We start from the raw sequence: 21,452 nt of genomic DNA on the forward strand, positions 1-21,452 counted from the left end.
AGTGTTTCCTTTATTTTGGCAGTTACCTGTGTGTGAGCAAGTCTACAGTCATTGGAGCAAGCACTATAAACACTGTTTCACCTGCACGTTTTGTAATGCTTGAGAGGTACTTTGTATTTATTTTATTTTTATTTAACTAGGCAAGTCAGTTAAGAACAAATTATTATTTGCAATGACGGCCTACAGGTGTATTTTGGCTGATTGTGTTGTTGTAGCCTAGGCCAGATTAGATACTAGTGCATAGAACGCGCATGTAATGTAATGTATCTACCAATTTACTCTGCATGATGGCAGCGAATATTGTCTAGTATAAATATCGGGAGTATTCAATGGAAGTATTTGCGTCGAGTTTCCCACCACCCAACATCTATCCTTTAGTGCGTCTCTTGGTGCTGTTGCCATGGAAACGAAGCAGACCTAATTACTGCTTGAGTCTCCACCCTGCGAGAGAAAAAAAGAAGTCTATAGTCATATGGAATCTAAGTCCTACCTGCCGAGTCTAAACCAACGTAGTCTTTTGGCCTACAGAAATATACTATACAAATGAAAAGTTGCCTTTAGTCTATAGAGAATTGGATGCAGACAAGTCAAAAGATAGGTTATTGAATTGCATTGTTTGTATTAACTAGGTAGCTAGTGTGCTGTATAATTTATTGCCCAGCACAGCCAGAAGAGGACTGGCCACCCCTCAGAGCCTGGTTCCTCTCTAAGTTTCTTCCTGGGTTCTGGCCTCTCTAGGGAGTTATTCCTAGCCACCGTGCTTCTACATCTGCATTGCTTGCTGTTTGGGGTTTTAGGCTGGGTTTCTGTACAGCACATTGTGACATCGGCTGATGTAGAAAGGGCTTTATAAATACATTTGATTGCATGGCTCACGACGACAGCCTGTGTAGGCCTATTTTCTTTTGCTTATACTTGACCCCGTGTCGTTGTTTTTGAATTGATTTAGATATGCTGTTGTAATTGAAACAAAGACAACACAAAGTTTGGGGCAGAGTATGTTCATATTTTTCCTCTAATCGCTGAAATATATGAACAAGTCCATCGGTGCGGGACGCCTTTTCCTCTTGACAGCCCCAGGTTGAGAAAGTGAATGATCGAGCATGCGCAGTTGAGGTTTGTGACATATTGCAAGGAAGCAGAGAACAAGAGAGGCAGGCGAGGGAGATGTTTTAAATTTACTTGGAAAAACTAGGAAAAGGTGAGATTCACGTAAGTTTATAAAATACTTAGCTAATATTTACAATATACTAATGGGCAAACGTATTTTCAACTGCCTTAGTGGCTCACGTGTGTTTTTTCCTGGTGTCAAAGAAGCTGTGTTGTGCTCGATTGAGTACGCAGCGCCATACTAATACTTGACATTTCAGCTGCAAACTTGCTCGTGGACAGTGGAAACGGTCTGCAAGCTTTGCGCACCCGATCATTTTCATTGCACAGATTGATATCCACGATCAACATTGCAAAACCGCCAGAGGCACGCCTGGTTGTGTTATTCTCTTTTCAATGTTGTGAATTCAATTTTGATCACGACCGCAATATAGAATTTAAAGTTGAGCTGGGCGCATGACGCCTTCGCCTGCAGTATTGTGTCAACAGATTGTCATATTGCTGATGCTGACACAACCTTTCCCTGAAAAGTCTGACTAGTTTTTTTGTAGTCAAGATGTGTTTTATTTCATGGTTGTTTAGCTTGCGATGTATCATTGCAAGCGTCTAATGTAACATTGTAAAATAATATACAGTGTAGCCTATTACACCGTTTCACGCTAGTCTGTGGCAAAATGTGACCTATACTGTTTCTTACAACCATTTTAGCAACCTAACATAAACAAAGTATTAACATCTGTGTAGGCAGGCTTTAGCATTTTTGTGCTGGTTTTGCCACGCCATGGTCAACCAACCCCTTTTCTGACATGGGACGTCGTTAACCTACTGGCGGGAACACCTGTCACTGCAAGCGGGAGCCAGAGTGTGCTTATATATATATATATAGTGCAGTTTATAACCTAAAAAGTGCACACTCATCGTTTGATATCACTGCTTTGTCACATTGACGTTATCGGAGGATATCAGGCAGGGATTTCTCAGGATGAGTTCAGTTAATGACTTCTTAAATTAATAAAGATGTCAACAACTCATAGGCTGATCGAAGGCTGTGTGTGGTAGGAATTGGTCTAGGCCAGATAGCCTGCTTTAAGCAGGGCTCTAATCCTTCCTGAGACTGATCACCCCTGACAGAGAAGGGAGAGAGATGGACAGTATTGAATTGAAAGAACGCTTAAGGCAGGGCAGGTCTTTGACGTTGAAAATACGTCTAAAGTATTTTCCAGTTTAGGTTCTGAATTATGGGGGAAAATAAGTATTTTCCAGGACGTTGAAAAGGCATGAAAGACATTGAAAAATACCTATATTCCGGATGTTGAAGTCAGGTTCATATTTGGTTATGAATGAAAGTTTAAAATACGTGTTTCCCGTATGTTGAAAATACCTATTTTCCAGACTTTTAAAATATGTATTTTCCGCACGTTGAAATTCGGACCGGACCAAAAATCAATGTCCGTGGATGTTGAAATCAAGGCTGGTCTGGACCGCACCAAATCTGAAGCAAACATAGACGTCTATGATTGGTTCATATTTGGTCCGGACCGAAAACCAATGTCCGTGGAAATCAAGGCCGGTCCAGACTGCAAAAAAATCAAAACGACCTCCAAAAGGCGACGGCTAAGTGGTAAGCCTACAGTTTGTAAAACACCAAAAAAAGAACATCGAACAGGACCAAAAAAGACTTCGGTTCCTGTTTACTTGGGTGTAGCCTACCATGTCTGCCCGCAATGGAATTTTATGAATGCCCATCCATGTGGTAGGCCCACCATTTGTAAAAACAGGCCATTGCATTGGCTTTATTAGTCCTTATTCCTGTGTTAAATCAATTTAAATAAATATCAGCTACCCAACCTTTTTAGGAGTTATGGTGAGCCTATTTGCAATGTGTTTACACAGCAGGAAATGCAGAAGTATTTTATTTTTTCGCATGATCAGCTTTTCAAAAATGTACAGATACAAACTTGAAACCATTGATCATGACAATGGGGTGAAACTCCTGGACAACAGTTGTGAATGGCCATTCCATATTGTCCGTTTTACTTTGACCTGGCCTGTTTTTAGGATATGTTTGTTAACATATTTTTTATTTGATTGGGCAGCATTTAGGTTAGGCTATTTGATTGGAGAAACCTGCATGATGTAAAAAGTGTCAGTCTCAATACATTCATACAGTCTATCTCCAGCCTGTAGGCTACAGAAAAGGCCATAAACTCTTTCAACCATATCCTGTATCTGCTACATGATTTATGTTAGACTGCATCCAATTTGCAGAGTAATCTATCACAGTGCCATCCGTTTTGTCACCAAAGCCCCATATACTACCCACCACTGCGACCTATATGCTCTCGTTGGCTGGCCCTCACTTCATATTCGTCGCCAAACCCACTGGCTCCAGGTCATCTATAAGTCTTGGCTAGGTAAAGCCCCGCCTTATCTCAGTTCACTGGTCACCATAGCAGCACCCACTCATTGCACGCGGTCCAGCAGGTATATTTCACTGGTCACCCCTAAAGCCAATTCCTCTTTGGCCGCCTTTCCTTCCAGTTCTCTGCTGCCAATGACTGGAACGAATTGCAAAAATCACTGAAGCTGGAGACTCATATCTCCCTCTCTAGCTTTAAGCACCAGCTGTCAGAACAGATCACTGCACCTGTACATAGCCCATCTGTAAATAGCCCATCCAACTACCTCATCCCCATACTGTTATTTTTTTTCTTCTCCTTTGCACCCCAGTATCTCTACTTGCACATTCATCTTCTGCACATCTATCACTCCAGTGTTTTAATTGCTAAATTGTAATTATTTTGCCACTATGGCCTATTTATTGCCTTACCTCCCTTATCTTACCTCATTTGCACACACTGTATATAGACTTTTCTATTGTGTTATTGACTGTACGTTTGTTTATTCCATGTGTAACTCTGTTGTTTGTGTCGCACTGCTTTGCTTTATCTTCGCCAGGTCGCAGTTGTAAATGAGAACTTGTTCTCAACTAGCCTACCTGGTTAAATAAAGGTGAAATACAATTTTGGGGTGGAGCGCCGCAGCGATGTCTCTCTCCAACAGCACCCTGGAGGTGCACGTTGGGAATGGACAAGCAACATATTTTGCACCCCTGCCTTTGACAAAGTGGGCACTGCTTGTCACAGGGTGGCATCAACGCTCACCTAAAAAGCCCATATGCCACTGGTTGAGAGAAATTGTCATTGTTTTGGGGCAGAATGAGGTTTGATGTTTTGTTGTTGGAGGTGCGTCTTGGTCAGTTTAGCTCAGAAAATGCCGCCCTTGTCAATCTGCCGCCATAGGCAGATGCCTAATGAGCAGGCCGGCCGTGCCTAAAGGTCCCACATTCAAAACGGACAGCTTTCCAAATGAAACTCTCCTCTGAACCTACCTAAATCTTCATGAGTGCTAACCTTTTTTTTGTCTTGGAAGTGGAGCTGTATAAGTGTGTTGTAGTCACTGAGTACCAGGCCCTAAACACAGACATGTTTATTTAATGTCGTCTTTGTATCTTTTTCAGTTGGATCAAAGTAGTTTTAGCTACTGCTAATACAGTGTTCTGGGTGGTGTTGGGAACACAGTGGGGGCATCATGAACTCCGAGACACAGGAATCTGGTGAGTCTCACAATGGTTCAATGGCAGTGGTGTATTTTTCTGTCTTTATAAATGAGTTTGTGTGTCTTTCAGCAGGGGGCTCTGACCTGGAGTCTGACTTCAACTGGGATGAATATCTGGAGGAGAATGGAGTATTGGCGGTTCCACATCACGCCTTCAAACATGTATGTCTTATTTCACTATATCAGGGCCCATGAGCAGATATGGTACTTATAGTTAGGGCCCAGAGTTTTTCCTGGTCAGGGCCCTCTTTATTGTATATCCACTCACACATTAATTATTGTTGTCTTTCCCCTTCCCTTCCTGTCAGGTGGACCGTAGCCTGCAGACAGGGCTGGCCCCAGGGATGATGCTGGAGGTGTCTGTGCGTTCGGAGCCTGACCAACCCTACTGGGTGGCTACCATCATCACTGCCTGTGGCCAACTGCTGCTGCTGCGCTATGAGGGTTACCACGACGACCGACGAGCAGACTTCTGGTCTGACATCATGACCTCTGACCTCCACCCTCTGGGGTGGGGTAGGCAGCAGGGGCGACCAATGAGACCACCCGATGGTGAGGGGGTGACATATACGTTTGTGTTGCTGTAGACCGGTTGGGCCCTGTGCTCAAATAAATGTATTGGAATACACCGTTTTTCATATACAGTTGAAGTCGGACGTTTACATACACTTTAGCCAAATGCATTTAAACTAAATTTTTCACAATTCCTGACATTTAATCCTAGTAAAAATTCCCTGTCTTAGGTCAGTTAGGATCACCACTTTATTTTAAGAATGTGAAATGTCAGAGTAATAGTAGAGAATGATTTATTTCAGCTTTTATTTCTTTCATCACATTCCCAGTGGGTCAGAAGTTTACATGCACTCAATTAGTATTTGGTAGCATTGCCTTTAAATTGTTTAACTTGGGTCAAACGTTTCAGGTAGCCTTCCACAAGCTTCCCACAATAAGTTGGGTGAATTTTGGCCCATTCCTCCTGACAGAGTTGATGTAACTGAGTCAGGTTTGTAGGCCTCCTTGCTCGCGCACGCTTTTTCAGTTCTGCCCACAAATCTTCTATAGGATCGAGGTCAGGGCTTTGTGATGGTCACTCCAATACCTTGACTTTGTTGTCCTTAATCCGTTTTGCCACAACTTTGGAAGTATGCTTGGGGTCATTGTCCATTTGGAAGACCCATTTGTGACCAAGCTTTAACTTCCTGACTGATGTCTTGAGATGTTGCTTCAATATATCCACATAATTTTCCTGCCTCATGATGCCATCTATTTTGTGAAGTGCACCAGTCCCTCCTTCAGCAAAGCACCCCCACAACATGATGCTGCCACCCCCGTGCTTCACGGTTGGGATGGTGTTCTTCGGCTTGCAATCCTCCCCATTTTTCCTCCAAACATAATGATGGTCATTATGGCCAAACAGTTCTATTTTTGTTTCATCAGACCAGAGGACATTTCTCCAAAAAGTACGACCTTTGTCCCCATGTGCAGTTGCAAACCGTAGTCTGGCTTTTTTATGGCGGTTTTGGAGCAGTGGCTTCTTCCATGCTGAGCGGCCTTTCAGGTTATGTCGATATAGGACTTGTTTTACTGTGGATGTAGATACTTTTGTACCTGTTTCATCCAGCATCTTCACAAGGTCCTTTGCTGTTCTGGGATTGATTTGCAGTTTTTGCACCAAAGTACGTTCATCTCTAGGAGACAACGTGTCTCCTTCCTGAGCGGTATGGCGGCTGCGTGGTCCTGTGATGTTTATAATAGCGTACTATTGTTTGTACAGATGAACGTCAGGGATTTGGAAATTGCTCCCAAGGATGAACCAGACTTGTGGAGGTCTACAATTTTTCTTCTGAGGTCTTGGCTGATTTCTTTTAATTTTCCAATGATGTCAAGCAAATAGGCGCACAGAGTTGGAAGGTAGGCCTTGAAATACATCCACAGGTACACCTCCAATTGACTCAAATGATGTCAATTAGCCTATCAGAAGCTTCTAAAGCCATGGCATCATTTTCTGGAATTTCCCAAGCTGTTTAAAGGCACAGTCAACTTAGTGTATGTTAACTTCTGACCCACTGGAATTGTGATACAGTGAATTATAAATAAAATAATCTGTCTGTAATCAATTGTTGGAAAAATGACTTGTGTTTCATGCACAAAGTTAATGTCCTAACCGACTTGCCAAAACTATAGTTTGTTAACATGAAATTTGTGGAGTGGTTGAAAAACAAGTTTTAATGACTCCAACCTAAGTGTACAGTATGTAAACTTCCGACTTCAACTGTATACAGGAATTAACAGCCTAAATATGTACACAATTTATGAATGTGATGTGGGTCCAGGTGTTTGTGAGAAACATGGTGACTGGGAGGCTGTCCTAGAGGAGGCTCTGGCTCAGGGAGGGAGTGCACCAGCACACCTACTGCAGGGGGTGAGTCTGGGGGAGGGAGGAGTGGGGACACCAGGACCATAACTATAGCTAGGACCAATTCAACATCACTACTCATGTCAGAAAATCTGGATTATTTGTAACATTTTTTTTCCTGCATTTTTTTTTTTATAAAAAAAATGTCAACATGTCCAGGCTCAGACAGGGGGAGACCCAGCAGACCTGTTTCCCATGGGGTGGTGTGTGGAGCTGCAGGACAGTGTGGACCCAGGGGTGGCCTGGGGGGCGCAGGTGGAGGACAACATAGGGGGCCGTCTGTGTCTGCGCTACGCTGGGACAGAGGGGCTCACCCAGTCACTGGCCAGGCGATGGGTATTCTACCTGGACCCCCTCCTGCACCCACCTGGCTGGGCTGAGGAGAACAGCTGCTCTCTCACCCCACCTGCTGGTAAGGAACATAACTGCCTCTGCACCTTGTGGTGCACCTTGTGATGCTGTTGACCAACCCTGGTCCTTGAATAAGGTGTATTAATGCTGGGCTGGTTGCCTGCTGACCACTGTTTGTGTTTGTTTGGATGCTTTGTGTGTGTGTAAGTATTAATGAGAGTTACTTAGTGATATTGTCAATGCTGTGTTTCAGTGCTTTGTGGTTTGCGCAGTGAAGCAGAGTGGGAGGAGGTGAGAAAGACCATCAGACAGCCTAAAGAAGAATCCTTCAATCAAGACTTCTTTAAGGTATGCTTTACATCTCCCTCTCTCTGCCCTCTCTGTCTCCCTCTGACATATCTTCTGTGTGTTTGTAGGACAGGCCAGTCCTCTCTCCTCACTGCTTCTCTGAGGGGATGAAGTTGGAGGCGGTGAACCCCGCTGCCCCCTTCAACATCAGCCCAGCTACTGTCACCAAGGTAACCCCCATGTCCCCATGTCACCAACAGACGTTAAACACTTTTTTGCATTGAAGTGTGTAGACTACCACTGTAAGCAGTAGGCCTACTGTAGACAATGTTTCAGAATTCGTGGGCAGTGCAACATATTTAGGTTTGGGAAAAGGTAAATACAAAATATTATTGATATATCAAACAATCTTTTTACAAGTCCTCAACAATTTGCAATTGGTTTTGTCTTTCTGACATGGTCAGACACAGCAAAAGTCACTGCAAAAGAAAACATTCTGCCAACCTCTCCAAAGACAATTGATTAAGTTCGCCTTGCATTGCTATTTCCTTAGAAACTGTCTTGGCCTAATTCCAATACTTCCAAAGTATACAGCAAATAAGGGCATTATTGTCACCATAGAAGGTGCATGATGGGGGGTTTTCAGGTGGAGTTATAATGCTCGTTCACGCGTGCACAGTTTCACGACAGGTCTGATTCATAACGGGAAACATGTATGGTGTGCTCCCAAGTTTATAAATCTCAGTATTTTTGTGTGCGCACAGTCTTTTCAGAAATGGGACACAGCTATTTATTGTTACATTTACACAATGGTTATAAATGAGGCCCCTGGTCACCACGGTAACACCCCCACCGCACCCACACAGCTTCTTCCGTGTTTATCAATTACATATAGTGTGTGATAGGTTGTACCTAGTTGTATGGGGCTGTAACAGTGATGTCATCATTGTGTTCCCCAGGTGTTGAGCGAACAGTACTTCCTGGTGCAGATGGACAGCCTACAGGGAGACAGTGAGGGGGCGGGGCCTGGCTCATCCTTCCTCTGTCACCATGGAAGCACTGAAATCTTCCCTGTCCAGTGGAGCCTTAAAAATGGGGTACCCCTCAGTCCCCCTCCAGGTAAGGCAGAGGTGTGGACGAGTCACATTACTTAAGAATCGATTTGATAGAAAATAAAATGACTTCAGACTTGGAGCATCAAGACTCGTGACTCGACTTTGACTTGAGGCTGAACTTATCTGGCCAGGGTTTTGTAACGTTTTGTCACTCATTTTGTGGCAGAGAGTCTCTGGATATTCAATGTCTGATTTTTAAAAAATTTACCCATCTAGCAATAGGTGCTCTTTGTTGCGAGGCATTGGAAAACCTTCCTGGTCTTTGTGGTTGAATATGTGTTTGAAAATCATGATCGACTGAAGGACCTTACAATTATGATCGACTGTACCCCACACATCTGTATGTGTGGGATACAGAGATGAGGTAGTCATTCAAAAATCATGTTAAACTATATTATTGCACACATACAGAGTGAGTCCTTGCAGCTTTTTAAAATGTATTTATTAGGCAAGTCATTTAAGAACAAATTATTATTTACAATTACGGCCTACCCCAGGCCAAACCCGGACTACGCTGGGCCAATTGTGTGCTGCCCTATGGGACTCCCAATCACGGCCCGTGTGTGATGTTGCCTGGATTCGAACCGGGTACTGTAGGGACGCCTCTTGCACTGAGATGCAGTGCCTTAGACTGCTGCGCCACTATGTACCATTATGTGACTTGTTAAGCACATTTTTATTCCTGAACGTATTAACTTGGGGATCAAATCCCGTTAACGGGATCGATTTGACAACATCCGGTGAAATGGCAGCGCGCCAAATTCAAATTAAATGATTAGAAATATTTAACTTTCATACAATCACAAGTGCAATTCAGCAAATTAAAGATTTACTTCTTGTTAATCCAGCCACCATGTCAGATTTTAAAAAGGCTTTACGGCGAAAGCAAACCATGCTATTATCTGAGGACAGCACCACATCAAACAAACACAGACAATCATATTTCATCCCACCAGGCGCGACACAAAACTCAGAAATAACGATATAATTCATGCCTTACCTTTGAAGATCTTACATTTACATTTACATTTAAGTCATTTAGCAGACGCTCTTATCCAGAGCGACTTACAAATTGGTGCATTCACCTTATGACATCCAGTGGAACAGCCACTTTACAATAGTGCATCTAAATCTTTTAAGGGGGGGGGGGGGGGGGGGGGGGGGTCAGAAGGATTACTTTATCCTATCCTAGGTATTCCTTAAAGAGGTGGGGTTTCAGGTGTCTCCGGAAGGTGGTGATTGACTCCGCTGTCCTGGCGTCGTGAGGGAGTTTGTTCCACCATTGGGGTGCCAGAGCAGCGAACAGTTTTGACTGGGCTGAGCGGGAACTGTACTTCCTCAGTGGTAGGGAGGCGAGCAGGCCAGAGGTGGATGAACGCAGTGCCCTTGTTTGGGTGTAGGGCCTGATCAGAGCCTGAAGGTACTGAGGTGCCGTTCCCCTCACAGCTCCGTAGGCAAGCACCATGGTCTTGTAGCGGATGCGAGCTTCAACTGGAAGCCAGTGGAGAGAGCGGAGGAGCGGGGTGACGTGAGAGAACTTGGGAAGGTTGAACACCAGACGGGCTGCGGCGTCTTCTTTTGTTGGCACTCCATCTTCTTTTGTTGGCACTCCAATATGTCCCATAAACATCACAAATTGTCCTTTTGTTCGATTAATTTCGTCGTTATATCTTCAAAATGTCCATTTATTTCGCGCATTTGATCCAGAAAAACACCGGTTCCAACATGACTACAAAATATCTAAGTTACCTGTAATCTTTGTCCAAACATTTCAAACAACTTTCCTAATAGAACTTTAGGTATTTTTCAACATAAATAATCGAAAAAATTTAAGACGGGATAAACTGCGTTCAATAGCGGATAAAAACAAAGTGGAGCGAGCTTTCAGGTCACGCGCCCCAACCACAACAGTACAGTACAATCGATCCTCGTTCTGAACAGCCCTACTTATTCATTTCTCAAAGGAAAAACATCAACCAATTTCTAAAGACTGTTGATGTCTAGTGGAAGCGATAGGAACTGCAAGCAAGTGCCTTAGAAATCTAGATCCCCATAGAAAACCCATTGAAAAGAGAGTGACCTCAAAAAAAGAAATTCCTGGCTGGTTTCGCCTGCCAAATAAGTTCTGTTATACTCAGACATCATTCAAACAGTTTTAGAAACTTCAGAGTGTCTTCTATCCAAATCTACTAATAATATGCATGTCCTAGCTTCTGGGCTTGAGTAGCAGACAGTTTACGTTGGGCACGCTTTTCATCCGGACGTGAAAATACCGCCCCCTAGCCTAGAGAGCTTAAGGCTTGCCATAACAAAGGTGTTGAATACTTATTGGCTCAAGACATTTCAGCGTTTCATTTTTAATTAATTTGCCAAATTGTCTAAACGTAATTACACTTTGACAGTACGGGGTATTGTGTGTGTGTAGGCCAGAGACACAATCTCAATTTAATCCATAAATTCAGACTGTAACACAACAAAGTGGGAAAAGTCAAGGGGTGTGAATACTTTCTGAAGGCACTGTATAGCCTACCATTTGGATTTTATATTTATTCCTTTGCTTATTCAATCTGGCCACTGACATAGACCTACGGCACTGCACGAAATTCTTCTTTCAAAAACATCTCATCTGTGCTTCAGAACCAAAAAGTGTCCCATCTTGACTGTTGACCAGTCATCAGCATTGGCGCGCAAAGACGGGCTCACATATCCAGATTAATGACCAGACAGCACTTTAATTTTCTCAGGTTTTGCCTGGCACTTTTTTTTTCTTCATATAAAATACCGTTTAGCAATCTGCTACTCACACATCTTTACCAGAACAATAGACTAGCTGGATATTTCAAATGGGACTAGTTTGGATGGGCTAGTTATATACCTCAGTGCTGGGTAGGACTTCTGGCTACAGATAGTTCTAACCTCAATACTCAAGGGATGAAGATGCAACATATTCTGGCTAATTAATTACGATATTTGTGAGAAAGAAAAAATATACAGACAAACCATGCTTTCCATCCGATCCTGCAACCTCCGCTGGATACAGGTAAGGAGTACGATCCTGCAACCTCTGCTGGATAGAGGTAGGCCGTACGATATCCCAAGTTGATATTGACTGCTAACGTGAATGACTTTCAGCTCCAAGTGCAGGTGTCTTGTGTTTTTGAAAATGCAGCACCGTTTATATCTGAAATGATAGGCGACATCTGAATAGCAATTGTGTGCGCGGGGGTGTCGCAAGCTTTGAAACACTCCGTTTGAGAACCACTAAGCTAGCGAACAGATGGCTGATTTCCTGGTGAGCTGAAGGATCGGGTGCAGTACAAACTGCACTTTGTAGGGAGAGAGGATTTCCATAAATAAATATTCAGCTCCAAAAATAGTTTGATCAAGAATATTAACGGTTTACTTTGCAAGCTCACCAGTAATGGGGCTTCAATCAACAATGACTAACATAGGTCTACTGGTCTTTGGTATGTCAAAATTGCCTGAAATTGATTATTTACTCACAAAGCTTGCATTTGGTATTTGTAAAGTTAACTGTTGCGTAATCAAAATATGCTGTAGACAAAATAATGAAAAGGGCTGTCTGGTAGCTTAAACATTTTTTAAAATAAAGATTTGATTTGTTTTTTACTTGTGACTTGACTCGGCTGGTTCTCGACTTGAGACTCGGACCTTGTGACTTGAATAATAGTGACTTTGTCCCACCTCTGGAATACACTCATCTCATGCACTGTACTGCAGTTACCAGTGCAATTTTACTGTGTTCCTGGGTATGTGGGTGTGTAGGTTACCAGGGTCAGGACTTTGACTGGGCGTATTACCTGAAACAGTGTGGCGCAGAGGGAGCGCCAGAGAGCTGTTTTCCTGTGGTGAGACACACAAGACACACACATACACATATATATATATATATTATACCACTGACTGATGACAGGTGTTTTTCCTCCAGGAGCAGAGTGATCATGACTTTGTTGAGTTCATGAGGCTGGAGGCGGTGAATCCCATCGCTCCTAAATACATCCACATGGCAACTGTAACCAGGGTCAGAGGTCAGCACATCTGGCTGGGTCTAGAAGGTGAGAACAGAACAGCTGTAGGAGGGAGAGGAAGTGCTGGGTCGGAGAGATGTAAGGGTTTTGGGGGAAGGATGTTGATCTTGTGACTATCACTATGACCAAGTCAGTTTTGGGTGGTAATTTCAGCTACCTGAATTCTCAGTGTTCTATTTACATAGTGTTTATGTGTTCATCCACTCATATCCTCCTTCCTCTGCTCTGTGTGTTCTCTCCAGGGTTGAAGCAGACTCTGCCTGACATCATCACGCATGTGGACTCTCTGGACATCTTTCCAGTCAGCTGGTGTGAGAGTAACGGCTACCCCCTCCAACACCCCTCCAAAGCTACAGGTCAGGCTCCAAACAAGACCCTCCTGTCCATTTTGGGGATTGGTCTATGTCAGTGTTTTATCTGACGGTTACTGTCAAATGTAGTTTGACTTTTGACCTCTTCTGTTGCAGCTCCGAGGAAGAGCTGTGTGGCCGTGGTGCAACCAGAGAAGCAGTGAGTTTTTGCAGACTGCATATTACAGAGAGAGAGTGGGAATCGAAATTAAAAAGCTGAACTTATTCCTCTACTCTTACCCAAATTTTTATTTCTAACTGTATGTGTATTTGGGTTTGATCCGATGGCAGATCTCAACTTAAAGCCACGCCCCATGCAGCGAGGCAGCAGGATCTGAGCCAATCAGAGAGCGGTGAGTGTAATACCTTGTGAAAAATAATTTGTGCAAAAATAATGCGTATGAGAATCTCACGTCTGTGTCTGTCAGCAGCTCAGGGGAACGGAAAGTACAGCTGCCCAAAGATCTTCTTCAACCACCTCTGTTTCTCTGGCCCCTACCTGAACAAGGGCCGCATCGCAGAGCTGCCCCAGAGCATAGGCCCCGGCAACTGTGTCCTGGTGCTGAAAGAGGTGAGAGAGACAGCAGCACACATCTACAAGCTCCTCTCAATCTAAAAATATCAGGGCAACATCCAATCTCCCCTTCCTCTCCAAGGTTTTAGAAAAAGTTGCTGCTGTACAGCTTCAGGACCATCTCAGTCTGAACAACCTACAGTATTTGAGAAGTTGCAGTCAGGTTTCTGGCCGGCCCACAGCACTGAAACGGCCCTACTCAGGGTCACCAACGACCTGCTAGTGCAGGCTCCCCCTGTCCCCTGATCCCCCTGGACTTGAGTGCAGGGTTTGACACTGTCGCCCACCCCATCCTACTGGAACGCTTCCTGAACGCCGCCGGACTGTCTGGACCAGCTCTGAGCTGGTTCCACTCCTACCTCTCACAGGACTGAGTATGTGTTGCTAGGTGGGCCCAGGTCCCGGACCCACCAAGTCACCTGCAGTGTACCACAAGGATCTGTTCTTGGACGCATCCTGTTCGTCCTGTACATGCTCCCCCTCGGTTGTGTCATTACCCGGCATGGAATCTCATTCCACTGTTATGCTGATGAACACATGCCTTGAGTAGATGGATGAAGGAAAACGTCCTTCAACTGAACAGCAGCAAAACCGAGGCCCGACATGTTGGCACCCTCCTCCAGGTCCAGCACTCACCAATAACACACCTCAACATTGCAGGACAGCACATCCCTCTCTCTCCCTCAGTTTCCAATCTGGGTGTAAAGCTTGATTCCTCCCTGACCTTTGACAGCCACGTAAAGCGTCATTCTATCACCTCAAGAACATTGCCCAACTCCGTCCCACCCTCACTCAGTCTGATGCAGAGAAGCTCATCCATGCCTTTATCTCCTCAGGGCTGGACTACCGCAAAGCACTCTTCATCAGGATCCCTGGCAGGAGTCTTCAGAAGCTCCAATACATCCAGAACAGTGCTGCCAGGATACTGGTCAGTGTGTGGAAACACCATCACATCATGGCATCTCTGCACTCGCTCCCCGTCTCATTCCGGATTGACTCTCCGGTGTATTCATGGCAATGCCCCTCCTTACCTCAGAGAACTGCTCTCCCACCAAAACCCCACTCGCACCCTCAGGTCAAGCCATAGCCTGCTCCTACACGCCCCCAGGATTAATCTCCGCTCCTTGGGGGATTAGGCTTTCATCTCGACCTCCCCCAGCCTCTATAATGCCCTCCCGGACCACCTGTAGGCAACACACTTTAAAAGGGGCCTAAAGAACTTTCTCTTTAGGAAGGATTTCAGTTGATAGCTGTGCTTCTTGGTGTTCGTGTCTCTTGTAGCGTCAGCTGCGTTTGGTTCATTTTTAAAATTTTATGCACTTTTAGATTATTCTGTATAATGAAAAGCGCTTTACAAATGTAATTATTATTATTAACACACGCACTACTGTAGATGACTTCTCACTGATATCACCATACAGATACATAATCCATTCTAGTGTCCTGTTTAATTATGTGCTGTATCCTACAGTGTGTACTTCTAACCCCCCGTATCCTGCCCTGTGGTCCAGGTGTTGACGCTCCTGATCAGCTCGGCCTACAAGCCCAGCCGGGTGCTGAGGGAGCTGCAGCAGGACCCAGAGCTGAGGCGGCACGGCCAGGGAGAGACTCTCAAGGCCAAGTCAGTCTACCCAACCAATAGACAGACCACAGTATACACCATAACAACACTAACATGATGGTGATACCATGACGGTTTAGATTGTACAGTATTGGGATAAAATGAGAAACGGTACACGCACTAATCCGTACAGAGTTTTCTGTACGAGATAGATTTGCTCTGTTCTGGGTCACTATGTATTCACCATAACCACTGTATATCGATTTGAATTTTATTGGTCACATTTAGCAGATGTTATTGCGGGTGTAGCGAAATGCTTGTATATGGTAGTAGTCGCGTGACACTGAGTATATACGTTCTCCCTGCTCCATGAACATCATACTGGATGAAGGACCTGGGAGAGATGCTCTCTGCCACATTGGTCTCTGACAGACTGTATTAATGGGTCTACCTATCCTGCTCTGGACGGTGTTGTGGTGTGTAGGTACAAAGGGAAGAGTTACCGGGCCACTGTGGGAATTTCCCGTACGGCTGACCAGGTGGCTGAGTTCTGCAGGAAGACATGTGTAAGGCTGGAATGCTGCCCCAACCTGATCACACCTCACATGGTGCGGGAACACTGCTCAGAGAACTGTTCCCTGCTCACCAAGACTAAATACAGTACGTGCTACCTTACACACACACACGTATGCATGTATAGACAGACAGACAGACACACAGATTGTATTTACAATATACTTATCAATATTTAGCTATACAATCATGAATAACACCTGTTATTATTTTTCTAAGATGGTTTCCTTGGTGTCTGTCTATGTACTCTATAGCTCATTACTACGGTAAGAAGAAGACCAAGCGCATTGGCCGTCCCCCTGGCGGTCACACTAACCTGGATATCAGCACCAAAGAGGGGAGCAGGAGGAAGAAGAGGAAGCCCCTGTCTGTCTGCAAAAAACACCTGTTTACCTCTGTGGACAGCACCCCTGCTTGCTCCCCACTGGTACTGCATATACTGACATTCAACACATTAAAGTAACTGTTCAGTGAAAATCTCACTTTTAAAAGATTATATTCTGTTGACCAGTGGCATTGATGCTGTTTAATGTTTTTTTGAGCCTTATTTCTATTACAGCATATTGGCTGACTGTCATTCATATTCCATTCACCCAGTTCAGCGATCGGTTTAGGCTACTACATGATACTCTAATTTTCCCTATACCCATCATGAGGTTGCTACAACCTAGCCTATGAATGAAAGTTTACAGCGTAGGTGCACACAGGTCTAGAGACAAATTTGAGGTGACATTCAATACCGCCTTGCACACTCTTGCCTGCATCTAGCTGATATAGGGTGTAATCGTTAGTCCAACAGTTGCAAACAAGAGTTTCTATTGGACAAATCCAGGTTTGTTTATCCCTGTTTCGTTCTGTGTGCTTCTGTTTGAGAAACGTTTTACAACAGAATTGGCGGAATGAATACATCCCTGATCACACGTGAACACAGTTCACTTTCATAGCAGCCACGTTGTATTCCTTCTCACTTCTATGCGCTCTCCTCCTCTCACCTTGTCCCTTTGCTTGTGGACTTCAATGCACAGCACATCAGCTGTATGTGACCAGGCGAGAACCATTCCAAGCCAAACCATATAAGAACCGCTACACACAGTGACATTGTTGTCACCATATTAGCTAAAGTAACGTCATAATCAACATAGCTAATAACGCATTAGTAAACCCACTACAATCATGCAGTAATGTTATTGTACAGTCAGTAAGCAGTTTAGCAGTTACACCAGCGGGCCCTGGTGGCAATAAATTAGTAAAACCAAAAGCTTACCTTGACTTGGAAGAGTTCTGTTGTATTGGATAGTCATAGCATCCCTATGTTTGAGCCTGGTGTCTAAACTACATAGCTGCATTTGCTAAGTAAGTGAAACTTAAATAGATTTTTTTTCTCAAAATATCTCTCTCGCTGTCTCTTGCTTCTCTTTCATTTTTGAAGAAATTAATTTGTTAAACTCTTTCTCTTTGAGTCAACTACTCACCACATTTTATGCAGTGCTAGATAGCTGTAGCTTGTGCTTTCAGTACTACATTCATTCTCTGATCCTTTGATTGGGTGAATAACATGTCAGTTCATGCTGTAAGAGTTCTGATAGGTTGGAGGACGTCCTCCGGAAGTTGTCATAATTACTGTGTAAGTCTATGGAAGGGGGTGAGAACCATGAGCCTCCTAGGTTTTGTAGCTGTCCTAGCTGTACATTTTTGGAAGAGAAGCTAGAATTTTAGTTTCCTCCAACCACTGGTCCATGGTCAGAGATTTTTGAATAGTTAAGGTTAGGATTTGGGGTAGAACGCAGTGCAATTTGATTCTACATCTGATCTTATGGGCAACTTTTATATGGAAAGTAATCAAACTCGTAACTGTACTCTTTCTTTGCACCCCAGGGTAGTGGAGAGGAGGAGGAGGACCTGGATGAGGACTACTCTCTGAGTGAGTCGGGCTCAGAGCAGCAGGGTGACTCTGAGGTGTTAGAGAGGAAGTCCCAGCCCGCCTTTCCCCGTCCCACCCCTATAGAACCTCGCCCTCGGGAAGGACCCCGCCGCCAGCGCAGGAAAACCCCCCAATTAACCTCCTACTCAGATGATGAGAACCAGCCCCCCTCACCTACGGTAGTGGCTGTTGCATAATTACACACACACACACACACACACACACTGATCCTAGAACTATATATGTGGAACTCCATGTTTTTGTGTTCTGTCTCAGAGTGGGCGGGTGGAGGTGCAGGAGAAGCTGCATCTGGACAGCAGTCCTCTGGGCTGGAGCATCACTGACGTGACTCACTTCATCAGAACCACTGACTGTTCCCCGCTGGCACGCATATTCAGGGACCAAGTAGGAGTGACACACACACACACACACACACACACACTTCGGTGTGGAGAAGGCCATACACATGTGTACACACATACACAAGCACAGTGCACTGAGCCATGTTGTTGTGTGTGTTGACAGGAGATAGATGGCCAGGCCCTGCTGTTGCTGAGCCTGCCCACAGTACAGGAGTGTATGGGGCTGAAGCTGGGCCCTGCCATCAAACTGTGTCACCTTATAGAGAGGGTCAAACTGGCCTTTTACCAGCACTTTGCCAGCTGATGAGTGTGTGTGTCTATGTGCATGCATTATGTACACTGTTGTTTTCAATGATGTGTATAAACCCTGGATGACTGATAGGGGGCGTTGTATTGAAGCCACCCCACAGCGATCTCTGTACATCTCCATTGTAAAAAAAGATGTTGAAAGCTATAGAATCGTAGAATGTGGCCAATACATAGCATCAGCAATCCAGGGCTTATATACATCATTGGTTGTTATGTATATTATATGCTGCTCCAGGATGGACACAGTTTATAGCCTAAACTGTTCACCCCTGGAATATGTGACTGATTTCTGTATCTTTCAGGGATTTCATGTTTGTTTACCATTTGTTTGTACACAGTGGAGGGGAATTGAAAAGCACAAGATAATTGTACAAAGTCATGATGGAATTATTTTCCATCCATTCATCACTTAAGACTTTGGTTGAAATGAAAACCCAAGGTAAAGCATATAAACAAAATAGATCTGGATACCAGTTTAGGTACTAGTTTACCTCTTATTAATACAAAGCCCCCTCATTGTGAAACACTAGACATGTTGAATCTGTATAATGTGAATAACCGCACCATATGTGGGGAGACATATATGCACTACCATCACCAGGTTTTTACATCGGTCTACAAGGTTAGGGTAATCGATTTCACTGACTTCACAGACTTTTGGGGATGGTTTCCCACACAGATTAAGCCTGGTCCTAGACTAAAAAGCATCTTCAGTGGAGATTCTCCATTGAAAATGGTTCTTAGTCCAGGAATAGTCTTAATCTCTGTCTGTGAAATGCAATGAATCTTAAATGCATCCTATTAGATTCTCAACGGGTTAGGCTGTTCTTGATCTTTTTGTCTTTATGATCACTTTAGTTGTGTGTACTATATATAGTAAGTCAGTCACTAGTTGTGTGTACTATAGTAAGTCAGTCACTAGTTATGGGTGTCCATGGGGTGGTCGACAGGGTTATAAGATGGTCCTGACAATTATGGACGTCTCCGATCAAAAAGTATTTTATTATTGAGGACCTGTTTGGCCTCATTTTACCTCTTGTATATTGCAGCTTGATCAAAGTATAAACTGAACCATTTTTTAAGTATTTGTAAAGATTGAATGTCAACTATGGTAAAAGCGTTTTGCTGATTGCTTTGAGTAAAACATTTATTGATTTATATTTAAAAAAAATACAGTAAGTGACTTAAAAGAATTATGTAGGATAATACTCATGCTATCTCTAAAGAATGAACTGTACTCAAGGCAGAACTGTGCCATGTTTGAGACATTCCCTGTTATTTATGCTCATTATCACCTTCCACATCAGCTTGTCGTTTCATTCAGGGCTTTCATTGAAAGTCTTCATGTTTCTATTCCCGTTCACTTTATCGATTACTTGATTTTACATTCCTGTTGCTCACGTTGAAAATAAGTTCTGGTAGATAAGTCAACTAAAGGGGTTTCTTATGAAACAATCTAAAATGTAAATGGTTTGTGGATGTTTCCAATGTGAATATGTTAACAGAATGATTTGTATTGCTTTTAAAAGTAATAAACTGCAATTCTATCATCTTATCTTTTTACCAGTGTTATTTTTTTTTATCCCAGGAAGCTATCTTCACTGAATGATCTCATTCATATTTAGTGAAATTAGGGTCCACCTTCGAAAACCATTGCCTAGCAGCACTGAATGATAACATGAAGATTGTATTGGCTCTCCTGTTTGGAGAGCTCCTTGGTCTTCATGGTGCTGGTTGCTTAGTGGTGTTGCAGACTCTGGGGCCTTTCAGAACAGCTGTGTGTGTATATATACTGAGATTGCACACAGGTGGACATGAACTATTTGACTTTTGAAGGTAATTGGCTACATCATATCTTATTTAGGGGCTTCATAGCAAAGCGGGTGAATACATATGCACGCACCACTTTTCCATTTTTCAATTATTATTTTTTTCACTTCACCAATTTGGAATATGTCCATTACATGAAATCCAAACAAATCTTAAATTACAGGTTGTAATGCAACAAAAAAGGAAAAACACCAAGGGGATGAATACTTTTCAAATCAAATGTATTTATAAAGCCCTTCTTACATCAGCTGATATCTCTAAGTGCTGTACAGAAACCCAGCCTAAAACCCCAAACAGCAAGCAATGCAGGTGTAGAAGCACGGTGGTTAGGAAAAACTCCCTAGAAAGGCCAGAACCTAGGAAGAAACCTAGAGAGGAACCAGGCTACGAGGGGTGGCCAGTCCTCTTCTGGCTGTGCCGGGTGGAGATTATAACAGAACATGGCCAAGATGTTCAAATGTTCATAGATGATCAGCAGGGTCAAATAATAATAATCACAGTGGTTGTCGAGGTCAGCACCTCAGGATTAAATGTCAGTTGGTTTTTCATAGCCGATCATTCAGAGTATCTCTACCACTCCTGCTGTCTCTAGAGAGTTGAAAACAGCAGGTCTGGGACAGGTAGCACGTCCGGTGAACAGGTCAGGGTTCCATAGCCGCAGGCAGAACAGTTGAAACTGGAGCAGCAGCACGGCCAGGTGGACTGGGGACAGCAAGGAGTCATCAGGCCAGGTAGTCCTGAGGCATGGTCCTAGGGCTCAGGTCCTCCGAGAGAAGAGAAAAAAGAGAGAGAGAGAATTAGAGAGAGCATTCTTAAATTCACACAGGACACCGGATAAGACAGGAGAAATACTCCCGATATAACAGACTGACCCTAGCCCCCCGACACAAACTACTGCAGCATAAATACTGGAGGCTGAGACAGGAAGGGTCAGGAGACACTGTGGCCCTGTCTGACGATACCCCCGGACAGGGCCTAACAGGCAGGATATAACCCCACCCACTTTGCCAAAGCACAGCCCCCAC

At 43.9% G+C, this 21,452-nt stretch overlaps 1 protein-coding gene across 1 annotated transcript; it reads left to right on the forward strand.

Moving 5' to 3' along the window:
• Window positions 1–1,122: 1,122 nt before the first annotated feature.
• LOC120061355 (scm-like with four MBT domains protein 1) lies at window positions 1,123–20,132 on the forward strand. Its single transcript, XM_039011119.1, has 21 exons — window positions 1,123–1,201; window positions 4,631–4,726; window positions 4,799–4,890; window positions 5,037–5,280; window positions 7,062–7,150; window positions 7,304–7,556; window positions 7,749–7,843; window positions 7,912–8,013; window positions 8,743–8,902; window positions 12,685–12,767; window positions 12,848–12,974; window positions 13,190–13,303; window positions 13,415–13,457; window positions 13,589–13,650; window positions 13,729–13,868; window positions 15,383–15,492; window positions 15,917–16,092; window positions 16,260–16,432; window positions 17,881–18,105; window positions 18,203–18,331; window positions 18,452–20,132. The coding sequence occupies exons 2-21, from the start codon at window positions 4,702–4,704 to the stop codon at window positions 18,590–18,592; spliced, it is 2,583 nt and encodes an 860-aa protein (XP_038867047.1). The 5' UTR covers window positions 1,123–1,201; window positions 4,631–4,701; the 3' UTR covers window positions 18,593–20,132.
• The last annotated feature ends 1,320 nt before the right edge of the window (window positions 20,133–21,452 follow it).

This window comes from Salvelinus namaycush, chromosome 2 (genome assembly GCF_016432855.1).
Source record: "Salvelinus namaycush isolate Seneca chromosome 2, SaNama_1.0, whole genome shotgun sequence".
Taxonomy (NCBI): domain Eukaryota; kingdom Metazoa; phylum Chordata; class Actinopteri; order Salmoniformes; family Salmonidae; genus Salvelinus; species Salvelinus namaycush.